The sequence below is a fragment of the Ambystoma mexicanum genome, chromosome 3q (genome assembly GCF_040938575.1).
Source record: "Ambystoma mexicanum isolate Mex_15411 chromosome 3q, UKY_AmexF1_1, whole genome shotgun sequence".
Classification (NCBI taxonomy): Eukaryota; Metazoa; Chordata; class Amphibia; order Caudata; family Ambystomatidae; genus Ambystoma; species Ambystoma mexicanum.
In genome coordinates this window covers 569,217,881-569,244,838 of record NC_090926.1, presented here as the reverse complement: position 1 = coordinate 569,244,838, position 26,958 = coordinate 569,217,881, and the positions used below count along the sequence as shown (strand labels likewise).

Sequence of the window (26,958 nt, the reverse complement as noted above, 5' to 3'; positions counted from 1 at the left end):
ACTTTTGGATTTGTTGGTATGCTGTCTTGTCTAGTATCTTGAGCAGGAATGGGACGGTGGTAATCGGTCTGTAGTTGGTTGGGATGGACGGGTCAAGGGAGGGTTTTTTGAGGAGAGGGAGGACCCAGGACTCTTTAAGGTTACTGGGGACTGTTCCTGAGGAAAAAGAGGCATTGATGAGTCTGGTGATGAATGGCGAGAGGTCTCGTGCCACGTCTTTAATGATTTGTGGGGGGCAGAGGTCACCTTTGCAGTTGGAGGGTTTAAGGCCAAGAATTATTTTTTCTACTTCGAGAGAAGAGACTTTGGAAAAGCTGAAGCGAGCAGTGTTAGGTGTGTGGTGTGAGGGTGGAGGGCTCGAGTGGGCGTTGATGGGGTTGGTAAGATTGGTGAGGGAGTCTTTCTTATTTTTAATTTTTGTTTGAAGGCCAGTGACTTTGTTGTTTAGTGCATTTTGGACACTGGTGCACCATTGTTTGTTTTTAACGCAAGTATCTGGGATTGTTACCGGGGTTTCCAATTCTTTCAGGATAGTAAATAATTCTCTGGAGCTGGAGTTGGATTGGGAGATTCTCTGGTTATAGGATTCTTGTTTGGCCGCTATGATTTCTTTTTTATAGTTGGCCGTTATTTTGTTAAGCAATAGTTTGTTGTGGTCATTCGGAGATTGTCTCCAGACTTGTTCCAGTTTATTCTTTTCCAATCTAAGGGTTTTAAGATGGCTGGAGAACCATTGGTTGAGGTGCTTTTTTGGTTTGGATTTTCTAAGTTTCAATGGTGCAATGGCGTCTAAGGCTATGCGCATGGTGTTGTTGTGTGTGTTAAAGTTCTTACTGTCCTTATATAGCTTTTAAGAATGGCAAAACCCATTCTAAGCTCACATGTGAATTGGGTGTCCCCCACTTCTTAAAAGTAATGCTTTTGGCTTCACCTAACTATATAAGCATATACATTTACCAACTGGGTCTTGCTTCCTTTGACCTGCTGTATAGCCTGTCTAGAATAAGTCTGCCTTGGGTCTTACTTAACTTAAATAGCTGTGTGCAATTCTTAAAACGTGCATTGTGGGTTTGACTAACCTTGGTCTCCCTTGTGCCTTCCTAAAATAAGTTGGAGTTCTCCAGCATGGGGTCTGGCATGGAGTCACATGATCAGGAATATTCCCCGCCTGGCTGGGAATCCTCAGTCACTTTAACTTAGTGTTTTCCTATTGAAAACATTGACACTTCAGTGTCCTATCAACGTCGTTTTTGGGTACTTTAGGCCCCCCCAATAGGGCGCATGGTATAAATAGCCCTGGCCCCGCGGCTTCGCTTCAGATTTTAACCTCCAAAGTAGAGGAAACCCGAACCAGGTTTGCCTGCAGGGGCGACTGGCGGGCACATGTGAATCCATGAAAGATACCAACGCTGGAGAAATGGAGTTACAGGTAACAAACTACTCCCTGCTCCAGCATTGGATCTTTCATGGATTCACATGCTGTGAATAGATTACATAGCAGTACAACAGATATGTGGCAGAGTGCAACAGGCTAATCAATAATGAACCCTTAATCACATACATGAGACAACAACCCATCAAGTGACAAAGTTCAACAAAAAAAAACACCCCCAAGCTGCGGGGCTTACCTTATTGGAACAGGAGCTTCAGAACCGCACGCCCCACCTGCACATCCACATTCTGCTGCCCCAATGCCGGGTGAAAGTATGCAGCATCTCCCAGGAGGCCGTCTGGCAAATCTCCACCTGTGAAATCCCGGACCATAACGGCAAACATGCATTTTTTGGTATCGAGAGCTACAATGGCATCGGCTCAGAAGAAGTCTCTTTTTCAGCCTTGTGTTACCTGTGGCTTGAAGGTGTACGAGGGTGACGGCCATATGGATTGCCTCTACTGCCTTTACCCCCAACACTCGGCAGACACCTGCGAGATTTGTCAGGGGTTCTCGCAAAAGACTCTGAAGGACCGCAATCGGCGGCTTATCTGTTGGCTCAATGAGGGTGCGTACCCAGCTCCAGAGGTGGGGTCGGGGGGCGGTGAAGTCCACTGAACTTTGCTGGGCGGAGTCGGCTGTACCTCCGGCGAAGAAACATTGTCCTTCTTTGCCAGCGTCGGAGGTGGGGAAGAGCATTGTCTTCATCCAGCAAGCCACAGTCGAAGGGTGCGAGTGCCTCTTCGTCCAAGCATGGTCGGTCGGACCATTCCTGGGGGCCTGGTTGTAGGCCCGAAAAGTCGATGGCGCAGGAGAAAGGCTTGGCCAAGCTGAAGGGATAGTCATCGAAGCGCTCGTCATCCGGCGACCATCACCGGTTGTTGTCCAGCCAGGAGTCTTCCAAACATCGGTCCAGTTCGTCCAAGAAAGCTGCCTTTCTGGTGTCGTCGTCGAAGGAAGTGGTTCAGTCAACGACCTTGTCAACAGTGGTTCCGTCTTTGACGGTTGGGCTGCAGTCTAAAATCCCGTCGTCGACAGTGGTGGTGTTGTCGGCGCCGGCCACGACAGTGATTGACAGTGGACCAATGCTGTTCTCGTCCACGCGAGGGGACACGGAAGGATTGTTGTCGACAAGCGGGGCATGGCAGTCCGCCGCAATTGATGCTCTTCTTCCAGACAGCATTCTGCACCAGGATCCGGCGACTTTTTCAGTTTCATCGGAGGTTGAAGATGACCAGGAACAGGTGCTGGGCCCATTGGCTTTGGGTCTACAAAGTGTGGGGCCTTCAACGTCAAGTGGACTGGGAGCTGGTCCAGCCAGTTATCCGCTGGTTAACCCGCAGTCTCTTTTGTCATTACAAGTCCTGTCTACGCTTCAGTCGTTGAGGCAGCTGGATGCGAGGTTGCCTCCCCCGAATGTGAATCCAGCGGTGCCGGTGGTAGAAGTACCTGGTGTAGTGCTGAGGAAGTCTGCTCTGCCACGGTTGCCTGTGCCATTGCCGGTGGGGGTAGGCCGTCCACTGTTGCATCCAGAAGAAGGTCAGCTACTAGAGTCTGCGCCAGAGTGTTCCGCGGGACACGTTTACTGCTTCGTCTTCGCCAACCAGGGACAATGCGTGGGACACGGACGGAGAGGTGGAGCCACCCCGGAGTCCGGCGCAACCCTCTCCACCTGAGGATATTGGCGCGTTCCACGCCCTGATGTCTAAGGCATGTGTGGAGTTTAGACTGGCTCCAGAAGAGGAGTGGAAGGACTACTTCCTATTTGATCATATGGGCAAGAGGCGGAAGGCTGTCTTCTCCGTGCCCATTCTTGATCATGTGTGGCAGGAGGGCCTGCACACGATGCGCCATCCGTTTTCGGAGCCGGCTGTCAAAGGTAGTCTTAAACAAGTTCAAGGCACCAGAGTCTACCCCAAAATGCTTGGTGTAACTGCCCACGCTCGAGTCTGTGGTGTCGGCAGCGGCCAGCAGGAAGGCCAGGAGTCAACACAAGTGCGTGACGCCCCCCCAGAGTGAGGCCAAGAGGCAGGATGCCTTTGGGAAGGTTTTGAAGGTTGGGCCGACGACGGTCAGGGCGGCGAATTCCCTGGTGATCATGGCTCCATATGACCGCAAAATGTGGCATCAACTGGCCCCAATTCTAGAACATCTGCCGGAGCATCACTGCAAAGACGCCATGCTGTTGGTGCGTGAGGGTGAGGAGGCCTCCAACCACAGCATAAATATTGCTGTGGACCTGGCGGAGTCAGGATTTAAACAAATTAACAATGGGGTAGTGCTGCGATACCAGACCCGGTTAAAATGCACTGACTTTCGGCCGGAAGTTCAATATAAAGTCATAGACCTGCCCTGTAAAGGGGAGCACTTGTTTGGTGAAAAGATCGATGAAGCCCTGAAAGGGATGGAGGAGGACACGGAAATGTCTAAATCCTTAGGAGCCTTACAGAGTGGGTGCTCTTTTCGCTCCTTTTGTCCATTTTGGGGGGCTTCAGGTAATGCGCCGGTTTGCTTCCTCCAGCGACCGTGGGTACAGTCGAGCCAGTTGCTCCTCGCAAGGGTATCGACGGTCTGCCCAGTCGGCGCAGAGAAGTTGAGACTTCCAGGGTCAGCGATAAAGGGTTGCAGTCCTCCGCATCTAAAGGGAGGCCAGCTAAACCGGAACAATGGCTGCCTTATGGGCAATCTGCTAGGGGGCAGGGTGGGGATGCACGTGGATGAGTGGAGCAAAATAACATTGGATCGTTGGGTGTTGGACACGGTGCGTTTAGGCCACTCGGAGTTCAAGTGGCCCCCGGTTCCTATACCACCGGTGTATGTCTTACAGCCACATCTTCACATCCTGCGGGAAGAGGTGGTTCTCATGCTGGAGCAAGGGGCCATAGAACCGGTGCCGGTGGCAGGGCACAGCGGAGCCAAGGGGTTTATTCCCGATACTTTGTGGTGAAGAAGCCCAATGGCAAGTGGAGGCCCATTCTAGATCTTTGGGCGTTGAACAAGACTCTGCAACGCCTGAAGTTCAAGATGCTCACTTTTCAGGAGGTCATCCGGTCGGTGCAGCCGGGCGAGTTTCTGGCAGCGTTGGATCTACAGGATGCATATTTTTACATTCCCATGCAGCGAAGCGCCGCAAGTTTCTGTGGTTTGTAGTCGGTGGAAAACACTACCAGTTTCGGGTCCTCCCGTTTGGCTTGAAGTAGTCTCCAAGGATGTTCACAAGTGTTTGGCACCAGTGGCAGCGTTCCTCCGATGGGAAGGTCATCATGTATACCCCTACCTGGACAATTGGTTGGTGAGAAGTTCGTCACCGGGGAGGGCGCAAGACAGTCGCGTGGCAACCGTGCAGCTTTTGTAACGGCTGGGATTCGCCATCAACTTCAAAAAATCTTTTTTGACGCCGTCCAAGGATTTGTTGTTTCTGGAGGCAGAGTTTCTCACCCGGCACAATCTGGTGAAGCCCTCCAACGCGTGTCAAGAAGTTGTAGGTAAGAGCAGGCGAGTGGAAGGAGGGCACAGGGGTGCCGGTCCGAAGTTTCATGTCGCTGTTGGGGGCCATGGCTTTGAGTATCCCGATTCTGCCAAATTGTCGGCTCTTGATGAGGCCTGTGCAAGAGTTCCTAGCGGACTGATGGGCGCAGAGTCGCGGGTCATGGTCGGACAAGTTGGCGGTCAACAGAAGTCTGGTAGATGCTCTTCACTATTGGACATGCACAGCCAATCTGGTGCGGGGCATGCGTTTGCTGGACTCGGAGTTCCAGTTTATGATTGTGGCAGACGCTTCTCAGACAGGATTGGGAGTGCTCATCTCGACGAGTCACAAGTGCGGGGACTGTGGTCTCGGGAGGAGTCTGTTCCACATCAATGTGCTCGAGTTGAGAGCAGTGCACTGGGCCCTCAAGTCGTTTCTACCGTGCATATGCGGTTCGGTGGTGAAGGACAATACCACCACAATGTTTTATCTAAGCAAGCGGGGGGGCACACATTCCAGGGTCCTGCCGAAGGAGGCGCAGGACGTTTGGCATTGGGCTTTGGCTCAGGAGATCGGCATTGTGGCCTATCGTCTATCGGGGGTGTTGAATGTTCAGGCAGACGCACTCAGCAGGGATGCCGGCCAGCTGGACGAGTGGAGGCTGAATGAGCAGCAGGTGTCCATGAACTTCCGGCGATGGGGCCATCCTCTGTTGGATCTGTTTGCAACTGTAGAAAACAAGCAGTGTCAGGAGTTCGCCAGCAGGGGGGCTCTGCCAGAGTCTCTGGGCGATGCGTTTTTATTCCCGTGGACGGGCCAGTTCGCATAAGCATTTTCCCCGTTTCCGCTCATTCGGCGACCCTCCAGTGGATCGCGAGATACAAATGCTGTGTGACTCTGGTGGCCCCGTTCTGGCACAGACAGACGTGGTTCTCCGATCTGTTTCATATGTCGATGGAAGAGCTGATTCGGTTGGGGGCGGCTCCGAATGAGGGCAAGGTGTGGCATCACGATCCGGGATCTCTCAGCTTGACAGCTTGGCTCCTGACCACTCAGAGTTCGGACATTTAGGTATTTCCCAGAGTTGTGAGCGGGTTTTGGAGGCCGCAATGGCGCCGTCTACCAATGTTTCCTAAGGACGTAAATGGAAAATGTTTTGCGAATGGTGTAAGGCCCAACCTGGAGTTGACCCTTTGACCATTTCTCCGGCACAGGTTCTCACATTCCTATTGCATTCGGTGGACGGAGGCCTGGCATTGTCATCCATTAAGGTACATTTGGCTGTGATATCCAGGTTCACTCGGAGACGACATGCTGCTCCTCTGGTCGGTTAGCAAAACCTTTTTTGAAAGGTGTTTCAAACTTTTCCTCCTATGAAGAAGTTTGTGCCGGTGTGGAGCCTTAATGTGGTACTTTCGGTTTTGATGAAACTGCCTTTTGAGCCTATGTCGACGACTCCGTTAAAGTTTCTATCATGGAAGGTGGCTTTTCTGGTGGCAATTACTTCAGCCAGCCTTTGTCACTTGATGGGTTGTTGTCTCATGTATGTGATTAAGGGCTCATTATTGGTTTGCCTGTTGCACTCCGCCACATATTTTGTTGTACTGCTATGTAATATATTCACAGCATGTGAATCCATGAAAGATCCAATGCTGGAGAAGGGAGTAGTTTCTTACCTGTAACTCCATTTCGAATGGATTGTGTCCTCCAATGTATTCCACATCTTGGACATGTAATGTCCACGATGTGGAAAACGGAGGAACATCCAGTCGGAAAAACATTACCAGTTGGTAAGTAACTTGTTCTTCTCCAGCGTTGGTATCTTTCATGGATTCACATGCGCCCGCCAGCCTCCCCTGCAGGCAAACCTGGTTCACGTGGGGCTATTTATACCATACGTCCTATTTGTGCGGCCTAAAGCACCCAAAATGGACGTTGATGGGACACTGAAGTGTCGAAGTTTTCCATAGGAAAATGCTAAGTTAAAGTGACGGAGGATTCCCAGCCTGACGGGGAATATTAACAGCATGTGAATCCATGAAAGATACCAACGCTGGAGGAATGGAATTACAGGTAAGAAACTACTCCCTTCGCTTTCACTTACAAACTGTATTTCGAAGGGATTGTGTCCTCCGACGTATTCCTTATCTTAGATAGAAATCCTTCAGCTTTGCTGGCCTCGGAAAATTTTTTCGCCAGAGGGCGCTGCGCGTCGATGATCGCCGAGTCGATGACCCTCGACGGCCTCCGTGTCGACGTCATCCTGCCTATAAAGGCCGCGCGCAGCGTCCGTTGCTCAGTTCCGTTTTTCCGCGCTTCGTTGTGCCTCGGAACACCGTTGCTCAGTTCTCGTCAAGAATAACGTATATAATAACTACTATTTACCTCGATATCGATGGCATCCTCCTCCGACCCGACGACCCCTCGGTCCGGTTTCAAAAAGTGCCGAGACTGCGGGAAGAAAATGTCGTTGACGGACCCTCACAGGGTCTGTTTGTGGTGTCTGGGAATCACGCACCAGAGTTCGGAGTGTGAGGAATGCCTTTCCATGACGGCGAAAGCCTTGAAGGAGCGTAGGGGGAAGCTCGAGAGAGGTAGGTCAACTTTAACTTCCTCGAAAGCTTCTTCGGTAGAGTCGAGACGTTCGTCTCCTCACCATAAAAAACACTCTCGATCTAGATCACGAAGTGGCTCCCACCACTCGTCGACATCGAGACACTCGAAGAAGAGACGTAGGAGATCCCCTTCGTCATCTTCGTCGAGTTCTCCTGAGAGAGTTCATTGCCCCACAAAACGCAGCTCGCAAGCTGAGTGGGAGGAATTCAGGAAAAAGATGCTAAGCGTCTTCGAGAAAGCGGCCTCGTCCCCCTCGAAGACAGCTGAGGGTGATACCCCGGGTAAAAAACCCAAAAAATCTAAACGCCGCGAGTCGCAGTACCCGGCGGAAAAGTCAACCCGAAAGCGCCTCGAGCCATCGGGAGATAAAGCATCATCGACGCCATCGTCGAAAACTCCTTCGAAACAGAGGTCGGCGCCATCGACGCCGTTGTCGAAGGATTCATCGGCGCATCAGTCGATCGAGTCGACGCCGACGTCGACGCCGATATCGACGCCGGTGAAGGAAAGAACCACGGCTACTCCACAGCCAACGGTTAGACAAAAGACCTCCGACTCGACGCCGAGAACGTCGACGTCGTTCTCGAGCAGGACTCCGATCCTTTCGAGTTCTTCGAGGCCTAGTACACATTTCTCGACGCTTTTCACGGCGCCTTCGAGTACTTTCACGTCGGTGTCGACGACATCGACGTTTTCAAGGCCTGTGATGATGGCTCCTTCTGCATTGGAAATGGGGTTTATACCATTCCAAAAACCAATGTATCCCCCTTTAACCTCGATTTTTGAGGAAAGGGAGGATTCAGACCAAGATATTGATTTACAGAGGACCACATCACCAGAGCCAGAGACTTTCGCCTCTGAGGAAGGAAGATTAAAAAATCTTCAGGATGCACTTCAGGAAGCTAGTGGCTTGGACACTTCTCCTGAAGCAGAATTTATCAAACCAGACCCAGGAGAACATGCGGAGACTCCATATAGAGCTCTGATGTCTAGAATCATAGAATTTATGGGTTGGTCTGCACCTTCTCCTGCCTTTCAGCAGGATGACCTCACTGACATACTGGACAAGGGCCCACAGGAGGATCCTGTGGTTCCATTTCACTCTGCTCTACAGAGAAGGATTTTGACAAACTGGGAAACGCCAGAAATTATCCCGGCAGTAAATAAAAAACTGTCAACAAAATACAGGGTGGCTAGTTCTGACCCTGAATATTTGTCAAAACACCCTACTCCTGAGAGCTTGGTTGTACAGGCTGCAACCTCATCAGGCAGCACATCTGCATACCCCACTGCTCCGCAGGATAGGGATGACAAAAAGTATGATGCCATGGCTAAGAAGGTTTTTTCTGCCTGTAGCATGGCGTTAAAGTCTATTAACGCGACCTGTACGCTCGCTAGGTTCAGCCACACCCTTTGGGAGTGCGCTTCATCAGCGGCTGACTGCCTCCAAGAAGGAGAGGAAAGGGACGCATTTTTAAACATCATCAGGGATGGTAAAGATGCGATGTGCGAGACCCTACAAACTGGCCTAGATTCTGCTGACAGTATCAGCAGGGCCATGGCGGCAAGTACCACAATCCGCAGGCATGCGTGGTTGAGGAAGTCTGGTTTTGCCTCTGACGTGCAGACCAGGCTTTTGAATATGCCCTTTGACGGTTCTACCCTCTTTGGAAAGAAGGCGGATGACAGTTTGGAGAAACTGCAAACGTCCAAGGCAGCAGCCAAGTCATTGGGAGCTGCTATCCGTCAGAATACCTTTCGTCCTTCGGGATCATCGTGGAGAGGACGGTCCTTTCGTTACTATTCCTCATATGGAAGGGGCAGGGGACGACCGGCTCAAAGAGGCCAAGGAAGATTTACCCGTGGTGGACGGGGTAGGGGAAAGAAAGCCGCACCCGCAGGAGCAGGAGCCACTTTACCTTCGGCAACTGCATCAGCCGCTTCAAAACCACTCTGAGGTCTCCCCTCACAGAACACCAGTAGGGGGCAGGTTAACTCACCATCTGACGGAATGGCAGGCTATTACGTCAGATGCTTGGGCTCTGGAGACAGTGGCCCAAGGTTACTGCCTGCCCTTCCTACATATCCCTCAGAGTCATCCACCGGGGAACAACCCTTTGAAGCTTCCAGATCCGCTCCTCTTGCAGGAGGTTTTAGACCTGCTAGAGAAAGGTGCCATAGAACTGGTACCTGTAGCGGAAAGGAACAAGGGTTGGTACTCCCCCTACTTCATAATACCGAAGAAGGACGGAGGACTGAGACCCATCTTAGACTTACGGGAATTGAACAAATTCCTCCGAAAGGACAAGTTCAAGATGGTGACTCTCTCTCAGATCCTTCAGGCCCTCCAGCTTCAGGACTGGTTGGTATCTCTAGACCTCCAGGACGCTTATTTCCATGTGCCGATCCATCCCAGGCACAGGAGATACCTGAGGTTCGCAATTGGCAGCTCTCATTATCAATTTCGAGTTCTGCCATTTGGGCTAACCTCCGCCCCGAGGGTCTTTACCAAGCTAATGTCGGTTGTGGCTGCAAGTCTAAGGAGGGAAGGGATTCATGTCTACCCTTACCTAGACGATTGGTTGATCAGAGCTGTATCTTCGGAACAGGCTCAGAGACAACTAGATTATGTTTGCCACTTCCTTCACAAGCTGGGCTTCTCCCTCAATTTAAAGAAGTCACAGATGATACCATCACAGAGACTCCAATTCATTGGAGCAGTCCTGGACACTTCCCTGGGAAAAGCCTTGCCACCAGAGGTGAGGGCTCGAGATATTCTGCAGATGGTCATCAGATTTCAGAATGCCCAATATCTCCCAGCCTACGACTTTCTGAGGTTGCTAGGCCTCATGGCATCCTGCATATTCCTCGTGCCGGAGGCTCGCCTGAGAATGAGATCCCTCCAGTGGGCACTGAGAACTCAGTGGTCACAGTTCTCAGGAAGGATGACAGATCTCCTTCGGATCCCGGTCAAAGTAGCCCGAGACCTTCAGTGGTGGGCCTGTCGGGAGAACATCCTGAAAGGAGAAATGTTTTGGCAACCATGGCCGGAGATAACAGTAGTCACGGATGCCTCACTCACGGGGTGGGGAGCTCACGCCAACGACTTGACCATCAGCGGTCGTTGGTCTCCATCGGAGTCCAGACTACATATCAACCTGTTGGAGCTGAGAGCCATCAGACTAGCGCTGAAGGCTTTTCTGCCGTCTGTACGGGGAAGAAACGTCCTAATAATGACGGACAATACAGTGGCCATGCACTACCTCAACAAAAGAGGAGGCGTAGGCTCACTACCACTGTGCAGAGAGGCGATGCAGCTCTGGTTTTGGGCAATTCAGGAAGGAATCTCTCTATCGGCAATTCACCTAGCCGGAGAGAAGAACTTGACAGCGGACGCTCTGAGCAGGCAGAGCACAGTCTCTCACGAGTGGGAGATAGCTCAGGAAGTCCTTCAAGAGATCTTCGCCCTTTGGGGAACCCCTCAAGTGGATCTGTTCGCCACCAGTATCAACAGGAAGTGCGACAGATTTTGCTCAAGGGAATTTCCCCCGAGAGGAGCTCTAGGAGATGCGTTCGTAGTGGACTGGGAGTTCCCACTTCTGTACGCGTTCCCTCCGGTCCCTGTCATTCCTCAAATGATCAGGAGGTTGAGAAGGTTTCGGAAGACCATGATCCTAATTGCCCCGGATTGGGCCAGGAGAACGTGGTACCCGGACCTTCTAGACATGTCCATCTGCCCTCCAATTCGACTGCCATACAGAGAGGATCTTCTCTCGCAGAAGGAAGGTCAGGTTCTCCATCCAGCCATCAAGACCCTCAACCTTCACGCTTGGTGTCTGAAAGGTTGAGGTACAAGGATTGGGACCTTCCGGATGATGTTATGGAGGTGTTGCTTTCGGCCAGAAGGCCGGCAACTAAAACTCTATACCGCTGCCGTTGGAACAAATTTTGCAGCTGGTGCAGAGAAAAGAATATTGAACCCTTTTCTTGTGGTACACCTATGGTGTTGTCATTCTTACTTTACCTGGCTAATTCAGGCCTACAGGTTGGCACAATTAAGGGCTATCTCGCAGCGCTATCAATCTTTAAGCGCACTGCAGAGGAGCCTTCATACTTCAAAATTCCATTGGTAATACAATACCTAAAAGGATTAACTAATGTTTATCCCCCGAAACCTTTTCAAGTTCCCTTATGGGATTTAAACCTAATTTTAAACTTCCTAAAGGGTGCCCCTTTTGAACCACTACACTCTTGTTCATTGAAGCTTCTCACCCTCAAAACTGTTTTGCTAATAGCATTGACATCTGCTAGAAGGGTTAGCGAGTTGCAAGCCTTATCGTGTAAACCTCCACATACAATCTTTTACAAGGACAAAGTTGTTCTTCAGGTGAAGCCTAACTTCCTCCCGAAGGTAGTCTCGGAGTTTCACATCACTCAGAAGATTATATTACCTTCTTTCTACCCTCCTCCTCATCCGGGGAAGGAGGAAGAGAGACTGCACAGGCTGGACCCTAAGCGAGCCTTGAGCTTCTATATCAGCAGATTGGCTAAGATCAGACAAGCAGACCAACTCTTTGTAGGTTATGCAGGACATAAGTTGGGCCTTCCAATAACAAAACAAACCATCTCCAGATGGATTATTTTAGCCATTCTGGAGTGCTACAAATTGGCAGGAAAGGAGCCTCCTCAAAATCTAAGGGCTCATTCTACCAGGGGTATCGCAACATCCTCAGCCCTTCAAAGAGGGGTGCCAATTCGAGATATATGTGCGGCTGCCACATGGTCGTCCGCACATACATTTACCAAATTCTATAGCCTGGATTCCTCCTCTAGTCAAGAAACTAGATTCGGCAAGGCTGTGTTACACTCTGTCCATTCTGGAAGGGTAACATAACTTTTATTACTCCCGCCTCCAGTCACAATACCACTGCTATGGGAGTCTATCTAAGATAAGGAATACGTCGGAGGACACAATCCCTTCGAAGAACTAGTTACTCTTACCTTGTAACGTTCTTTCGATGGGATGTTCCTCCGACGTATTCCTTATCGACCCTCCCATCCATCCCCGCAGTATGACTTCCTGTGGGTTTGCAGCCTATGCTCCTTCAAGGTGATTAGTCTAATCCAAAAACATTACTGGGGACTACAAAACGGAACTGAGCAACGGACGCTGCGCGCGGCCTTTATAGGCAGGATGACGTCGACGTCGGCACGGAGGCCGTCGAGGGTCATCGACTCGGCGATCATCGACGCGCAGCGCCCTCTGGCGAAAAAATTTTCCGAGGCCAGCAAAGCTGAAGGATTTCTATCTAAGATAAGGAATACGTCGGAGGAACATCCCATCGAAAGAACGTTACAAGGTAAGAGTAACTAGTTCTTCTCCTTTAAACCAATCACTGTCCTCTGGGTCATACTGCCCCATACAATGACTCTCCTCTCCCTAAGCCCGTCCTCTGGCAGCATCTTTAGATTTGTACTGCATGCTTCAGTGTTTGGAGTCGTCCAGTTTGGTCTGCGATGGACTTCCACTTTTTTTTTCGTGTTTTCAACAGTTTGTTTTTGTTCCAAAAGAGCCTGTGCTTTTTTCTCCATCTGCCGACAGCAGGCGAAGATGGTTGAAGTTTGCAGAAGGCCACTGGGCCTACTTTGTGCCCTCCGACCACGACGGAGGAGGAGGAGGGAAGGTCCCTCTTCAAGCCCTGCGCGTAGTGCGGGCTACGGAATGCATTTGTGGAAGATGATCACCTACAATGCCTCTACTGCCTGCATCCGGACCATAAGGACATGGAATGCGAGATATGCCTCGGTTTCTCCAAGAAGACGAGGGACACTTACAGCAGACTGTTAGCGTGACTTGCCACTAAGTCCTCTGCTCTCTGCCCAGAGCAGGGTCATGCTTCACCCAGGACCGGCCGGTCCAAGGAGCGGCCTTCCAAGTCCTTTGAGGGCACCTCATCCATGGCGGCCCACAAGAAGGTCAAGAACTGCAAGTTCGAGTCCACTGGGGTCGCAGCGGAAGCGGGTCTCCAGGTGGATAGGGTGCAATCGACATCACTCTCCATCTCCATTGGCAGCCGGCAATCGAGCTCCTCCTCAAAAAGGAAATCTACCCTGGCTAAACTGCAGGAGAAGCCAGAGAAGCCGAGGAGGGAGAAGGTTGAACTGCCCAGGCAGGCCCAATCGGCACAGGCTAAGTCTTTGTCAAAGATAGTTGGTGGCAGCTGCTCTCTTGACAGCTAAGGGAGCTGACCCTGTGAAGGTAGCCCCCACAGCACAAAGTATATTTGCCCCCTAGGAGTGAGACCGCTGCAGTGACTTTGGCAAAGTCTGCAGGCACGCCAGAAGGGGGGGAAACCAGCTCACATCCCGGTGCAAGCCCCACAGAGGAGGTGCTGAGTAGGTCCTGAAACAGCCCTCCCAGACCATGGCTGAAGCCATGGACTTCTTGTCCACAGACTACGAGAACCAGGCGTCCTTGCACACGGCCCACCAATAAGTGGAAGAGGACAGCGACGACGGCGCAGGGCCTAGTTTTCAAATTCCGCTGGCTCATCCGTGGGATGGGTTTCTGGAAATTCTGTTGGCCCATCACACCTTGGTGTCGGATAGCCAGTACAGGATGCCACCGGGCCCGGTTCCAGTGGTCCCCTAGGCCCCTGTTCAGCCCCAATTAAGAAGAGGAAGCAATCGGACGCCCACATTTCAGCCTCTTCACCCGCATCGGTCCCCATCCCCCAGTAGACCCAGCCACAGACGGATACTGCCAAGACTACAGACGAGGATATCGTTGCAGCGGGTCTCCACATTTGCATAGTGTCCCCATGGGATGAGGTGGGGTCGTTCCACTCCATGATTGCCAGAGCCTCAGAGCTTTTTCAGCTTGTGCCCGAAGAAGCCAGGAAAGAGGGCTTCTTGTACCAGAGGCGCGAGACCAGGAGGAAGACTATCATGAGGTTCCCCTTCTAGACGACCTGTGGGAAGAGGGCCTGGCCCTCATGAAGAACCCCTGCACGGCTCCAGCTAAATGATAGACTGGAGAAAAAGTATCTTGTGGTGGACTCTGCACTCAAGTTCCTGAGGTCGCAACCAGCGCTGGATTTGGTGGTATCGGTGGCTGCGAGGAAGCTGTCGACTAAACCATCCTTGTTATCTTTAATCCCTCTGGACAGTGAGAGGAAGAAGTTGGACGCTGTGGGAAGGATGGTGATTTACACTGCGGCGTCCACTATCCAGGCACCCAACGCACTGGCAATCCTGAATGGATGGAGGCAATCTCTTTTCCTGGAGGGGGAAGTTGCGTCTGATCGTGCCATTACTGTGGCGTTGGACATCACCGACACAGGGTCCCGGCGATGGGGAACAGTGTCTGCCTTTGTCAACTAGGCTGGATGAAGGCCACAAATTTCTGGCAGGAAGTCTAGGCGGAGGTGTTGGAGATACCCTTAGACGGAGAGAACATGTTTGGGAAGGTCGTCGACTAGTCCCTCTAGGCCATCTAGGAGGATACGGAGACAGCCCGTTCCTTGGTAACTCTCCAGTAGCAGCGCTCTTGTTTTTGCTCCTCCAGGGGAAAGTCGAGTAGGTCGTCCAAAGGCTTCTTCTCGTATCGCCAACCTTCCAGATTCATGACCCAAGAAGCCTACAAAGGCCGTTACCAGGCCTATGGTGGCGGAGGACAGCGTTGCCTGCAGTGCAGGACGCTGGCTCCAAAACGGGCCTGAACCGGCCGGGATGTTGTGCCCCACATGTGCACCCTGGTGGGTCGCCGCCTGAATAGATGTGTCAACGAGTGGAAGATCATCACCGCATCACGTTCTGGAGGTGTCCCTGGATACCTCTGGTGTCCCATCAAGAGCAGCAGGTTCCTCAGCTCCTGGAAGAGGTGCGGCCCATGCTGCAAAAGTGGACGATGGAGCTAGCTCCCCACACGGCTCCAGAGTCTATTCCAGATACTTTCTGGTCAGGAAGAAGACAGGGGGCTGGAGGCCCATCCTAGTCCAGCGACATCTCAACAAATACAAAAAAGTCCCAAAAGTTCAGCATGGTCACGCTACAGCACATGCTTGGCCAACTGGAGGAAAGAGACTTCTTGGCTTTGCTGGACCTGGAGGACGCCTATTTCCACGTACCCATTCACAAATATCGAAAGTTTGTGTTTCGTAGTGCAGGGCCACCACTACCAGTTCAAGGCCCTACCTTTTCGGATTGAAGTCGGCCCCCAGTGTTCACAAAATACCTGCCTGGTGCCGGTCCTTCTACATGTATGCGGTCTACACATATACACATGCCTCGATGACTGGCTCATCCAGGCCCACTCGCGGGAGCTGGCCATCGTACACACAGATGACCGTCCAGCTACTGATGGATCTGTGATTCTCCATCTATCCGAAATCCTGCTTGACACATCGCAGAATCCAGACTCGATACAGTGTCGTGCCTGGCGTCGCCCTCGGAGGAGAGGATAGCGGCCATTCAAGGGAAGGTGCAGCGGCTGTTGTCGAAGACGGCCACGGTTCGAACCATTAAGTTGTTGCTCGGCATGTCGTCCTGCATCTACGTCATCCGGCGCTGCAGGTTGCAAATTCCTGGGTGCTCGCTGGAAGTTTCATGGACAAGATCCCGCTCGATGACGAGTTTTGTCGGGTGGTAAGGTGAAGGGGGATCCGCCCCATCTGCTCCAACATCGCACTGGGTTTCAAACCCCTCAATTTCAGGTGACAGTCACCACGGACGCTTCCCTGGAAAGTTGGGAGCCCACACCGGATGTCTGCATGCCGGAGACCTGTGGCTTGCCGAGGAGAAAGACCTCCATATCAACATCCAGGAGCTACAGCCAGCGTTTTGTGCTTTCAAGTCATTTCTTCCGTCTGACGGGCAAAGTGTTGAGGATCTTCAAGAACAACACCACCACCATGTTTGACATCGGGAAGCAGAAGGTGCTCAATCCCCAGCGCTCTCCAGGGAAGCGCAGGACTTGTGGCGCTGAGCCATTGGGCAAAAGATGTTCCTCTTCACCTTGCAGGAGCCAAGAACCCCATCACATACTCCCTCAGCAGGGAGTTGCGCTCTTGCTACTCGTGGGAGCTGCGGCAGGATCAGGTGGACCACATCTTTGTCAAGTGGGGCAGGCCCCAGATCGATCTGTTTGCGACGGAGGCAAACGAAAAATGACAGAAGTTTGCCGGCAGATTCCATCAAACGAGGAGCCTGAGGGACGTGGTGTTCTTCCCGTGAGAACTGTTTTTGTATGAGATTCCTCCGTTCCCTCTCCAGCTAAGAGTCATCAGCACACTCCGTGGCAATGCAGGATGATACTTTTCACCCCGTGGTGGCCAAAGCAGATTTGGTACCCAAAACTTCTCAGCCTGTCTGTGTCGCCTCCGGGCAAGTTTCGGATCTTCTCACCAGAGAAGGAGGTGCAATCCTCCATCATGACCGAGGGTCGCTGAACCGGAGGGCTTGGATCCTGTAGCCCTAGAGTTTGGAGGATACGAGTTGCCAACCGACTGCAGGGAGGTCCTTGCAAAAGCCAGGGCGTTGACCTTGAAGTGCCATGGTCACAAGTGGAAGCATTTCACTACGTGCTGCCGGTCACAGAAGATTACCCCTTTTGACAGTCACGTCTCCAAAGCTACTGCTGTACTTGCTACCCTTGGCCAAGGCTGAACTGGTGCACGCCTCCGTCAAGGTACATCTGGCGGCCATCTCCTGCTACACCAGATCGACAGGAAGATTGTCGCTTTGTTCCATATACTCGTCAAAGAGTTTCTTAAAGGACTTTTCAGATCTTTCCTGCCGGTGAAGGCTATTTTGCCGGCATGGGAACTCAACGTGGTCCTGATGAGACTCATTGAGGGGGGGTGGGGACCCTTTTGAGCTTCTGCATCAAGCTCCACTCAAATTCCTCTTTTGGAAGACTGCTTTCCTAGTGGCCATCACTTCTGCCAAGAGGGTACGTGAGATCCGGGCCCTATCCAGCAAACGGCCATACCTGACTTTTCACAAATCAAGGGTGGTGCTACGTACGCACCCCTTCTTCATGCCGAAGGTTCCGTTGAAATTTCACCTCAACAAGCCTTTGGGGTTACTGGTTTTATGCCCGAAACCTTTGTCACCCGTGGAAAGTGCCTTGCATTCGCTGGACTTCGCTCGTGCTCTGAAGTTCTAAGTCACGTGCATGAAGAGTTTTCGGAATACTTCACTACTGTTTGTAAACTTTGGGCCTGTGAATCATGGGAAGGCCTTTTCCAAGACTTCCATTTTAAGATTGCCTTCCGGCTGCATCACGCACTGTCAGCGGTTGGTTAACCAACCGCAACCTGGCCGTCCCGAGAGCCCACTCCACCAGAGCGATCGATGCGACGACAGCCTTCCTATCTAGGGTGCCCATGCTTGTCATCTGCATGGCTGCTACGTGGAGGTCCACCCTCACCAAGTTCTACTGCATCGACAGGGATTGCAGGGCAGAATCCAAAGTTGGCCAAGCAGTGCTACGCAACTTGCTTGCTTAAGGTGGGTCTGTTCCAGGGGTAAGTGTAATTGCTTCTTTTGAGCATAGCCACCTCCTGTGGTTGTGTAATGTTGTACTGCTATGTATTCGTTATTCATGAGCATTTGAATCCATGCCAGACCCCATGCTGGCGAAGGAACAAGTTACTTACCTGTAACAATTGTTCTCCAGCATGGGTCAGGCATGGATTCCCATGTGAACCCTCCCTCTGACCCCTCTGCATTTGTTCTTGGTCATACTGCCACTTTACGTGCTTACCAAATCTGAAGATGGCTGCCAGAGGAGGGGATTAGGGAGAGGACTGTCATTGGATGGGTTCTTTGGATGAAGCTTGTAATTGTAAGTGAAACTGTTTTTCTTTAACTGAGGATTCACAGCCTGACTGGGAATATTCATGAGCATGTGAATCAATGCCAGATCCATACTGGAGAATAATCGTTACAGGTAAGTAACTTGTTCCTTATTGCTTACTGCAATCTGTGATCCACTTGTCTGAAAAGCAACTGTAATAGTTTATTACAATATTAGGTCTTACTCACCTGTTATAACTGAGGGTTATACTGAATGTAGTTATGTTTATGCTGTTGCATAAATTTGTTAGACTATCCAGAAAAGTGTCTTTTTAACAGAGTTGGTTTACTATGCAATTTCTTAACTGAGTGTCACTGCATAACTAACCGGTTCTACTACCCTTGAATTACTGTAAGTAATCTGAAAGGAACTTGTGGTTTTGCTTCTGCTGAATGTGTATTCTGTTCTAAATGTGTAGGATTAAGTCTGACTTGCTTAGAAATACTGTTAGTGGTTCTGAACTATGGTCTGTGTACCTTAAGCATTGTGTTGTGTTTTTATATTGTTTTTATGATTCTATGACAAAGTACTTAACCACCAAGATTTACCTTGACTTATTTGTTATAATACTTCTGGGTGTTCTTGTTAACCATTTGTATGGTACAGATTCTTTGTACCTTCCTACAGCCCTCTCTCTCTGTTTATGCTACGAAATATTCTCGGTTGGTTCAGAGTGGATTTATGTACTGCCTCTAGTGTATGGTTTTATGAAGCCTTTAGTTGGACTTTAAATAAACTGTTCAAACATCTTCCAGCACTTTCCTTAGGATTACCAGACCGGAGGCAGGACCCTCCAACCATCTCCCCCACCCCCAGTTGCCTGATCTTTATTGCACACTGGAGAATATATAACGATTTATGTGAGACACAGGATTTCACATTGGCAAAGAGAGAAAGTCAAATGGACGCTTTCTGCAAAGGCCAGTGTAGGAGTGTAGCGAGTAGACCATATTTTTTCCTTAGTAGACCTTTTCATGCCTTGCCAATGACATGTGATGCTTTGTAGTGCCTTTTAATGATCTTTTTGCGGCCGTCAATTATCTGCACATCCATACTATACTGCTCCCATTTGCCACATTGCAATTCTGCATCTAGTTGTCTTCCTGTTTTTGCTCCGACACAATACTCTTTAGCTCTGCTTCTAGGTTTCACACTGATTCTGCCAGCTTGAATTTTGCTCCCATTTGAACTTGAGGGTATTTCCCCTTGACCCTTTTCATTCCACTGTTGTCCGAGTAGACGTTGCCTGCTCCCGTGTGTACTTCGTCATCTCCAGCCTTTCTCCAATGTGATTGAGGCGTAGATGCCGTATGTTGTCCTAGGTACTCCAGCCCATTCACTTGTACCTCACTACTTATCCTCACAATTGCACAAGCATCAGTTTCACTAATAGGGCAACGGATCAGCCGCTTTGATTGAATGCTCTTACTGCCCATCAGTTGCCACACATTTATTGTACATTTTCACACAAGACAGAATGTTCATATCAACTGAGGTACCCACACATGGCAATTGAGCACACCCAACAGACAAACCTCAGAATGCTACCTCACCAACTTGTATATCCTTTCCAACCAATGCATCCTTGCGTAACTAGCACACTAGCAGCCCCTCTAGACATGTATGCCTTAAATGCTTGCGACATGAACCACTTAGAAACCCATCAGAAGCCAGTTATCTTGGTCATCAATCCGCTGAAAAATGTTTAAATTCAATGATTGACGTGTAGTCTTAAGGCATTTGTCTTTAATGCAGTGCATGGCAGGCTTTGTACTGTAACCAAGACCAACAATGTATAGGTACAGCATCTTGTTGGTTCCTGGAGAATGTTTAGGTTATGTTTCAAGGAAATTATGGTTCATAATAATTCAGCACATCAGTAAGCTATTGGTCTAATAAAGTGTCCATGTTGTGCTGGACTTTTTTTTCCATTTTGTATTTAAGTGATGTGCTTTAATTTTTGCTAGACTATAGAATCAAATTGGAGATGCGGAAGGCACAATCTGCAAAGAATCCAGTGCCGCTCTGAAAATAGTAAAGGAGTCTACTGTTTACAGTATGATGATGAAAAGATTATCAGCGGTTTAAGGGATAACTCTATAAAGGTATGAGCTTCAAGTTACATTTACAATTAATTATAAATGTACAGACTTATTTTTTCTTAACTGTTGGATTTGTAGTCTTCATTGCATGTGCAAAAAGGTCATCCAAAGGATTGGAACATGTATATTTTACCTTTCTGGTTGTATTTTGTATTGTTTGTTTGCTTGTTAGGCGCTTATACAATTAATACATATTGTTTCAAAGCTCCCACATGGGGGCAGGATTGGGAAATGCATTAAAATACATTAAAAACACAATCTATAAGAATAGTGTGGGGTGGGGGGGAGAGAAAAACAGGACAAACCTACTATGGCTTGTGAGTATTCAGAATGTCAAAGTGCTGCAAGGAAGAAGGCAAGGTGTCAGTGCTGTGGAGTTTGAGCTCTTGGGTAAGCCACAGATTAAGTGCTAAGAATCGCAAGGGTGTAAGTGTGCATCACCAGGGCGGATGGTGTAAGTGGAGCTGGGCCGATTCGGTTTGGGAGGTCGGGGCCCTGAGGATGCATAAGGGGCCAGTACACCAATCGCAGTAGCTGTGGGATTAGCAGGAGAGGGAAGGAGGAGGTAAAGAGTGTCTTAAGGAGCTTCTGGAATTTAAGAAGATCCTGCTCAATGCGCAGAGGGAGGGGGAGGCTGTTCCATAGGAGGGAGCCACATGAGGAAAGCCAATTACCACTTGCCCTAGCCAGAGGAGCTTAGTGGTCTAGAGGGGGATTATTTAGTAAGATAAAGTTGAAGATGGTGTGGTCCCTGGGCCCAGACCACCTTGTGGATGATGCAGCGGAATTTGAATTTAATCCGTGTATCAACCGGGAGCCAGTGAAGACTTGTTAGTGCTGGAGAGATGCAGTCCCTGGGCTTAAGGCCAAGGATTAGTCTTGCTGCTCTGTTCTGGATTAGCTGGAGAGGTTGCAGAGTGGAAGATGGTAGTTTCAGGAGGAGGCTATTGCAATAGTCCATCCTAGAGAGAACCAGGGCGTGGGTCACATTGAGCCTTTGGGGGAAAGTGAGAAAAGGGAGAATTCCTTTGAGAAGGAAGAGCTGAAAGTGGGACTTCTTGGCAATGTTTTGAGTGTGAGGGAGGAGGAGCAAGCAGTCGACGATAACTCAAAAGGTTTCTGGCTTCAGAAGAGGGTGCAGGGTGAGTGCCCAAAGAGTAAGGCCAGAGTGAAGGGAAGGAGGGAGCAGGGGTCCCGATGGGAGGATATCAGTTTTACAGGTGTTTAGGCAGAGATAATTGTCCGTGCACCAGGACTGAATGGCAGATAGGCAGTCAGGGATGATGGAGGGTGCAAGCTGTGTGTCTGTAACATTAAGTTGGAAGAGGAGGAGGAGATGAGGCGTGCAAGCAAAGCAAGGCAGATGTTAAAGTGCGAGGGTGAGAGGATAGAACCCTGGGGGACACCACAGGTGCAGAGGGAAATAGGAGAGAAGGTGCCCAGGATGACTTGCGAAGAGCAGTCAGTAAGGAAGGACGTCAGCCACTCCAGTGCCCATTCCGAGATACCAAGGGTATCGTGGAGCCTTTGTATGAGGAAGGAATGGTTGACGCTGTCAAAGGCAGAGGAGAAATAGAAGAAAAGGACAGCTGGGTAGTGGAGTCCAGAGATGCAAGCAGTTCTTCACGGGAACAGCAGTTTCCGTGCCTCTGGATGCTCAGAATCCAGATTGGTCGTGGAGCCCACTAACAAATTCAGTGTGGGAGTTGAGTTGGGGCAAAACCAACTCCTCCAGCCAGGAAGGGGGTGATGAAAATATGGCAGTAGTTGGCAGGACAGGTAGGATCTGATGTTTTTTTTTCAGAAGTGGGCGCTCAAGGGAGTGCTTAAGGGAGGAGGGGGAAGATCCTGTGACGAAAAAGTGATTGCCGAAATCAGTGAGAGCAAGGGCAATAGAGTTATCCTTGATGGTCCAGAATGAGCAGGGGGAAACCTGCTTAGGAAAGGCCTTCATGGAGCAGACCACTCTGGTACCTTCAGGGGTGGAAGACGATGAAGGAAGGAAGGAAGGAGGGAGGGGGGGGGAGTTGGAGGTGAGGGGGTGTGGGACGGGTTAATGAGGGAGAGTAGCAAGGGTGGTAAGGATGTCCTGAGTTTTGGAGGCAAAGTGTGAGGCCAGTGCATTGCAGAGGGTCTGGGAGGGAGAAGGGGAGGAGGAGACTGAGGGGTTGGCTAGTTCCCTGCAGCTCTTGAAAAGTTCAGGCATGTTTTTGGATGCACCGGAAACCCGTTTCTATATCTGGGGTCTTTTCTTGGCGAGGATGGCGTGTCTGTATTGCCTTCGGATAAGGCGGCTGGCCAGTTTGACAGGATGAGCCTGAGGTTTGCCACTTCAGTTCTACTGCCCTGCACTTAACTTTTCATGGCCGCAATTTTGGTGTAGTACCAGGTGTTCTTCCTAGATGCAGTTTTCAGGCAGATCCTCATGACTGAGGCAAGAATGTCGAGTATTGGTGATGGAAAGGTGGAGGTTGCCGAGGGCAGAGTCGGAGGTGGAGTAAAAGTGAGGGGGGGATGAAGGTGGAAGCAAAGGCAGCCACAGACACTCGTTTCATCGGGAGGATGTTATCAAACGAGGTTGGTGGGACTTTTGCGTGGGGGGCTGTCAGGGAGCCACGGAATTCAAGTGGGAGGAGAGGAAAGAATGGTCAGTCCCAGAGAGAGGGATGACTAGTGTGGGAGATAAAGAGGTCAGAGGGTATGGGGGCATCCAGAGTGTTTCCAGCTGAGTGGGTTTGCCCAGGAGGGAGAATGGAGAGGGAAAGTGAGATGCAGAGGTCAGTGAAGAGGTGACGATTGTCAGGGTGGCAATGGGAGAGATGACAAACTTGCAAACTAGGCTTTCAAAAGACGAGTAGAGCTGGGTAGGTAAGATGGAAGCAGAAACCCACTCAGGGAAGATTAAGTCAACCCGAACCCCCACCACGTCGCCCCCGCACCCACCCCCACCCCTGCCAGTGCGGTGAGTTTGAGGCTTGGAGATGATGTTGAAACCTTCAGGGAGGAGGAAGTCAAAAGCAGTGATTGAGCTGGCATTGAACCAAGTCTTGGTAAGAGCGAGAATGTTGAGGTCAATGTCCTCAAGAAGGAGACCGATATCAGCAGAACGTTATTTAGCCGAGCAGACGTTAAGGGTTGCTAGGTAGAGGTGGTTGGCGCCTTTGAAGGATTTCTGAGGTGGTGTACAGGGGCGTGGTACATCAGTTAGAGAAGGGGTATAGAAAGTAGAAGGCAGAGATGCAGGAGAAGGGAGGAGGTTAATGAGAAAAGGCAGGATCCGGTCAAAGAGGAGGAGGAAGAGGAGGAGGCTGGGTTGTGGGCCCCGAACAAGGCTAGTGCCAGCGTGATTTACATTAACGTATCAGCGAGAGGATGAGAAGCCGGCCAAGAGGACTTCCCACTTGGTGCCACCGTTAATGGTAGAACATGTGGAGGGAGGGAGAGTAGAGATGAGATGTGGGGATAGTGGGAGGGGGTATCCGTAGATCTGGAGAGGGGGACACAGAAGAGATATCAGTGAAAACATCTCTAGAGGAAGCGCTGACATAGGTGTCTGCAATGGGAAGTCCAGGGTTTGCACTCGGTGTCTTTTTTTGTGTTTTTTTTCTACCGGTCTTTGTGAGTGAGGGGTAATAGGTGATAGTGTAGCAATTAGATAATATATGAGAGATGGAGAGAGCCATAGGTCTGCAGAGGTTTGGACAGGAAAGAAAGGAGACTGAATGCACAGTACAATTCTAGCTAACTCATCAGGAGGCCTAGTAGGAGACGTCAAAATGGAGGCACAACAGTGAAATGCAGGAGGTGCACAGATGGAATACAAACGCAGCTGGAGGTGCTCAGGTGGAATGCAAGCACACCTAATCTGACGCACCCAGTAGTCACAAGTGCACTGATGGAAGATGAGTGAGTGCAGCATGGAAAGGAAAAGTGAAAGGCACAGAACGTTGGGAGAGATTAGTGGTGGGGGTCAGCCAAACTCACTTATGACTGCAGGGAGCATAGATAGGCTCGGAACCCATGACCTGGGAGAAGTAGTTGACCAGGAGGACGGAGCATAGTTAGAGGGTTAAGGCCCTCCAGGTCCCCCTCTGCCCAAACGGGGCCTAGCTGTGGGCCTTCGGTGCAGGCGCGGTCTCCCGCCGCCCCTGATTAAGTACAGTGAGGCAGCCAATTGCATGGGACCAGGCTGAAGATAAACGGGTGGCTCCACTGCCTTATACAGGGGTGGCTATCTTGGAGAGCCCACAAGGGGAGAGTCAGTGGAGGCAGATGTAAATGGGCCCCTCAAACCATCATAAGCAGCACAGATGTATTAAAAACAAACGCTTTGCTCTAAATTTTATTTTCCAACGCATGCTCATTGCAACATTGTTAGTAAGTCTGCAGCCTTGGAGGCATTTTTACAAGTTTTACTTTTTAATTCGATGAATTTCTATTGTCTTAAGTTTCTTAAAATCTAAAATACTGTACAGCACATGCATGCTTAGTCTATTAAATACATATAAATGTATACACCTTTAATGGAACATTTTGTAAGCTTAACCTGCCCACACTCTGGAAAGAGGATACATGGTCATAGTCTCAATGTGAAATACGCAATTGTTGGTGATTAATTTATCTCTGGATGTTTAGATTGATTTTCCAAACCAGCCCTGCGGCAAGGTTGTGATAGGCCACACTAGTTAGTGGACAGGGATATTTACACTTCATTCTAGCCAAACCCTATCAAGGTAAATTAGACTGAGCAGTAAGTCTGACTTTGAAAGATATTGTGGTGGTTTAACAGTACAAGTAGCCACATACAGAGCAGCAAAATTTGTCCAACAAAGGTGCAAAAAATATACTGATTGATTAGGCCTTTAACTATCGAACAGCGATCACGAAATCACACTTAATAATGTGTGTGTACAGGGTTCGAAATTGATGGGAGCCATTTAGCTCCTGCTTGTAGCCTAGTAGAGCCTGGTTAGCTTGGCACCAGGATCTACCAAGAGCTACTTTTGGCTCCCCAAACCAACAGATGCTTAACAAACACAACTATGTGCATTTAAATCTGTGCGATTGGGACAATCTATACATAAACCGTAGGACAGCTCTTTTAAACTTTTAAAGTTTTAAGGGTAATACATAATGGACACAATTATAGATTTGCATCTTATGTGGAAGTTGGTTTTGGGGAATGCAATGTACTGGATCCTCATTCCCCAGTGGTAGCTCCTAGATAATGAGGGATAGCCAGGAGTTACTTTTAACTCCTACTTATCCAATCTGAATTTCTAACCCTGATGTATATATATTTCTGAGGCATGTGGATCTGCTATAATTTTCATTATCCTACTGTGCCCCAGCGCTAGTCATGGAAAACACTTAAAGTTCTGTCCCATGTGTAATGAGACATTTCTGTGGAAGGACACCCAGATGATGTGTAATTATTGCCTTAATTGCGACCACTGGGAAAAACGATACTGATCGTGTTGCCGAAAACTCTCAAAGATCGGTGTACGAAATGCTGGGTGGCGTTTGTGATGCCGGCTGAAGCACGTTCGATTACCCAGCCGGTGCAGAGGAATCGGAGCCTGAACAAGATGAGTGTTTGCATCCTTTTGGACGTCAAGGATATTTCGGATTGTGAAACCGAAGGTTTTCGGGAGCAAGTTTTCAGCTCCGGACGAGATGCCTCGTTCTGTTATGGAGGCTCCACCTGGCAACCTTCATATGGTTAAAAAAAGCACACGGGCTGGCACCTACGTTAGGGGCACAGAGTAAGGATAAACACACAACCCCAAAGACAATTGACACATTTATCAATCTGCTAAATCTGCAGCGGAGGAGAGGTTCCTTAGTGTTGAGCATAATCCACTGCAGTTCCCTTGGGGAGCACTACAGCAGATTAAGACTACAGGTTGTTAGGCAGAAACCTGTGCAGTTCCCTTAGGGACCACTGCAAAAGATTTAAGACTACAGGTGTTGGCAGTAAACCCACTTGGTAGCAGTCTGTACCACCCAGATTTACCTGGTAGCTGTGGCTGAGCAGTCAGACTTCCCTCAAGAAGAGTTAGGCAGTATGCAGAGTATACTCAATAGGCACTCAGATACAATAATACAAGCAAACACTGACCAGAGCTTTGGTATCAAAGTATATAATTATTTATTTAAAAACACACTGTTTGAAACACTCCAGCACTCTTATTGTAAAATATTCTAAACACAGTTACTATTATGATATATACACCCCTTTTTCCCTATTAGAAAATCACAGTAAAACACCACTTATTTTCATACAGAGGTGAGCGCTTAACTAGATTGCACGCTAATAAGTTTGTGAAAAAGGGAGGGAAAAAGACAGAATATGTAGAGGTACACCACTCTACGATTCCAGAACACTGTTAGCAAGGCAGAGAGCAAAAAGTCACTGGTGAGCCAAAGTCCAAAGGCTGGGCCCACTCTTAGAGAGAGCAGAGCACAAATGCGCCCA

The 26,958-nt window shown here is 49.7% G+C and overlaps 1 protein-coding gene across 3 annotated transcripts in view; it reads left to right on the top strand.

Moving 5' to 3' along the window:
- Window positions 1-26,958, top strand: part of FBXW11 (F-box and WD repeat domain containing 11) — a 1,385,831-nt gene that overhangs the window by 687,483 nt on the left and 671,390 nt on the right. For all 3 annotated transcript variants that reach the window (XM_069654341.1, XM_069654340.1, XM_069654339.1), the window contains one exon: window positions 20,346-20,483. In XM_069654341.1, the coding sequence (XP_069510442.1) occupies window positions 20,346-20,483 (138 nt within the window). The remainder of the gene's footprint in view (window positions 1-20,345; window positions 20,484-26,958) is intronic.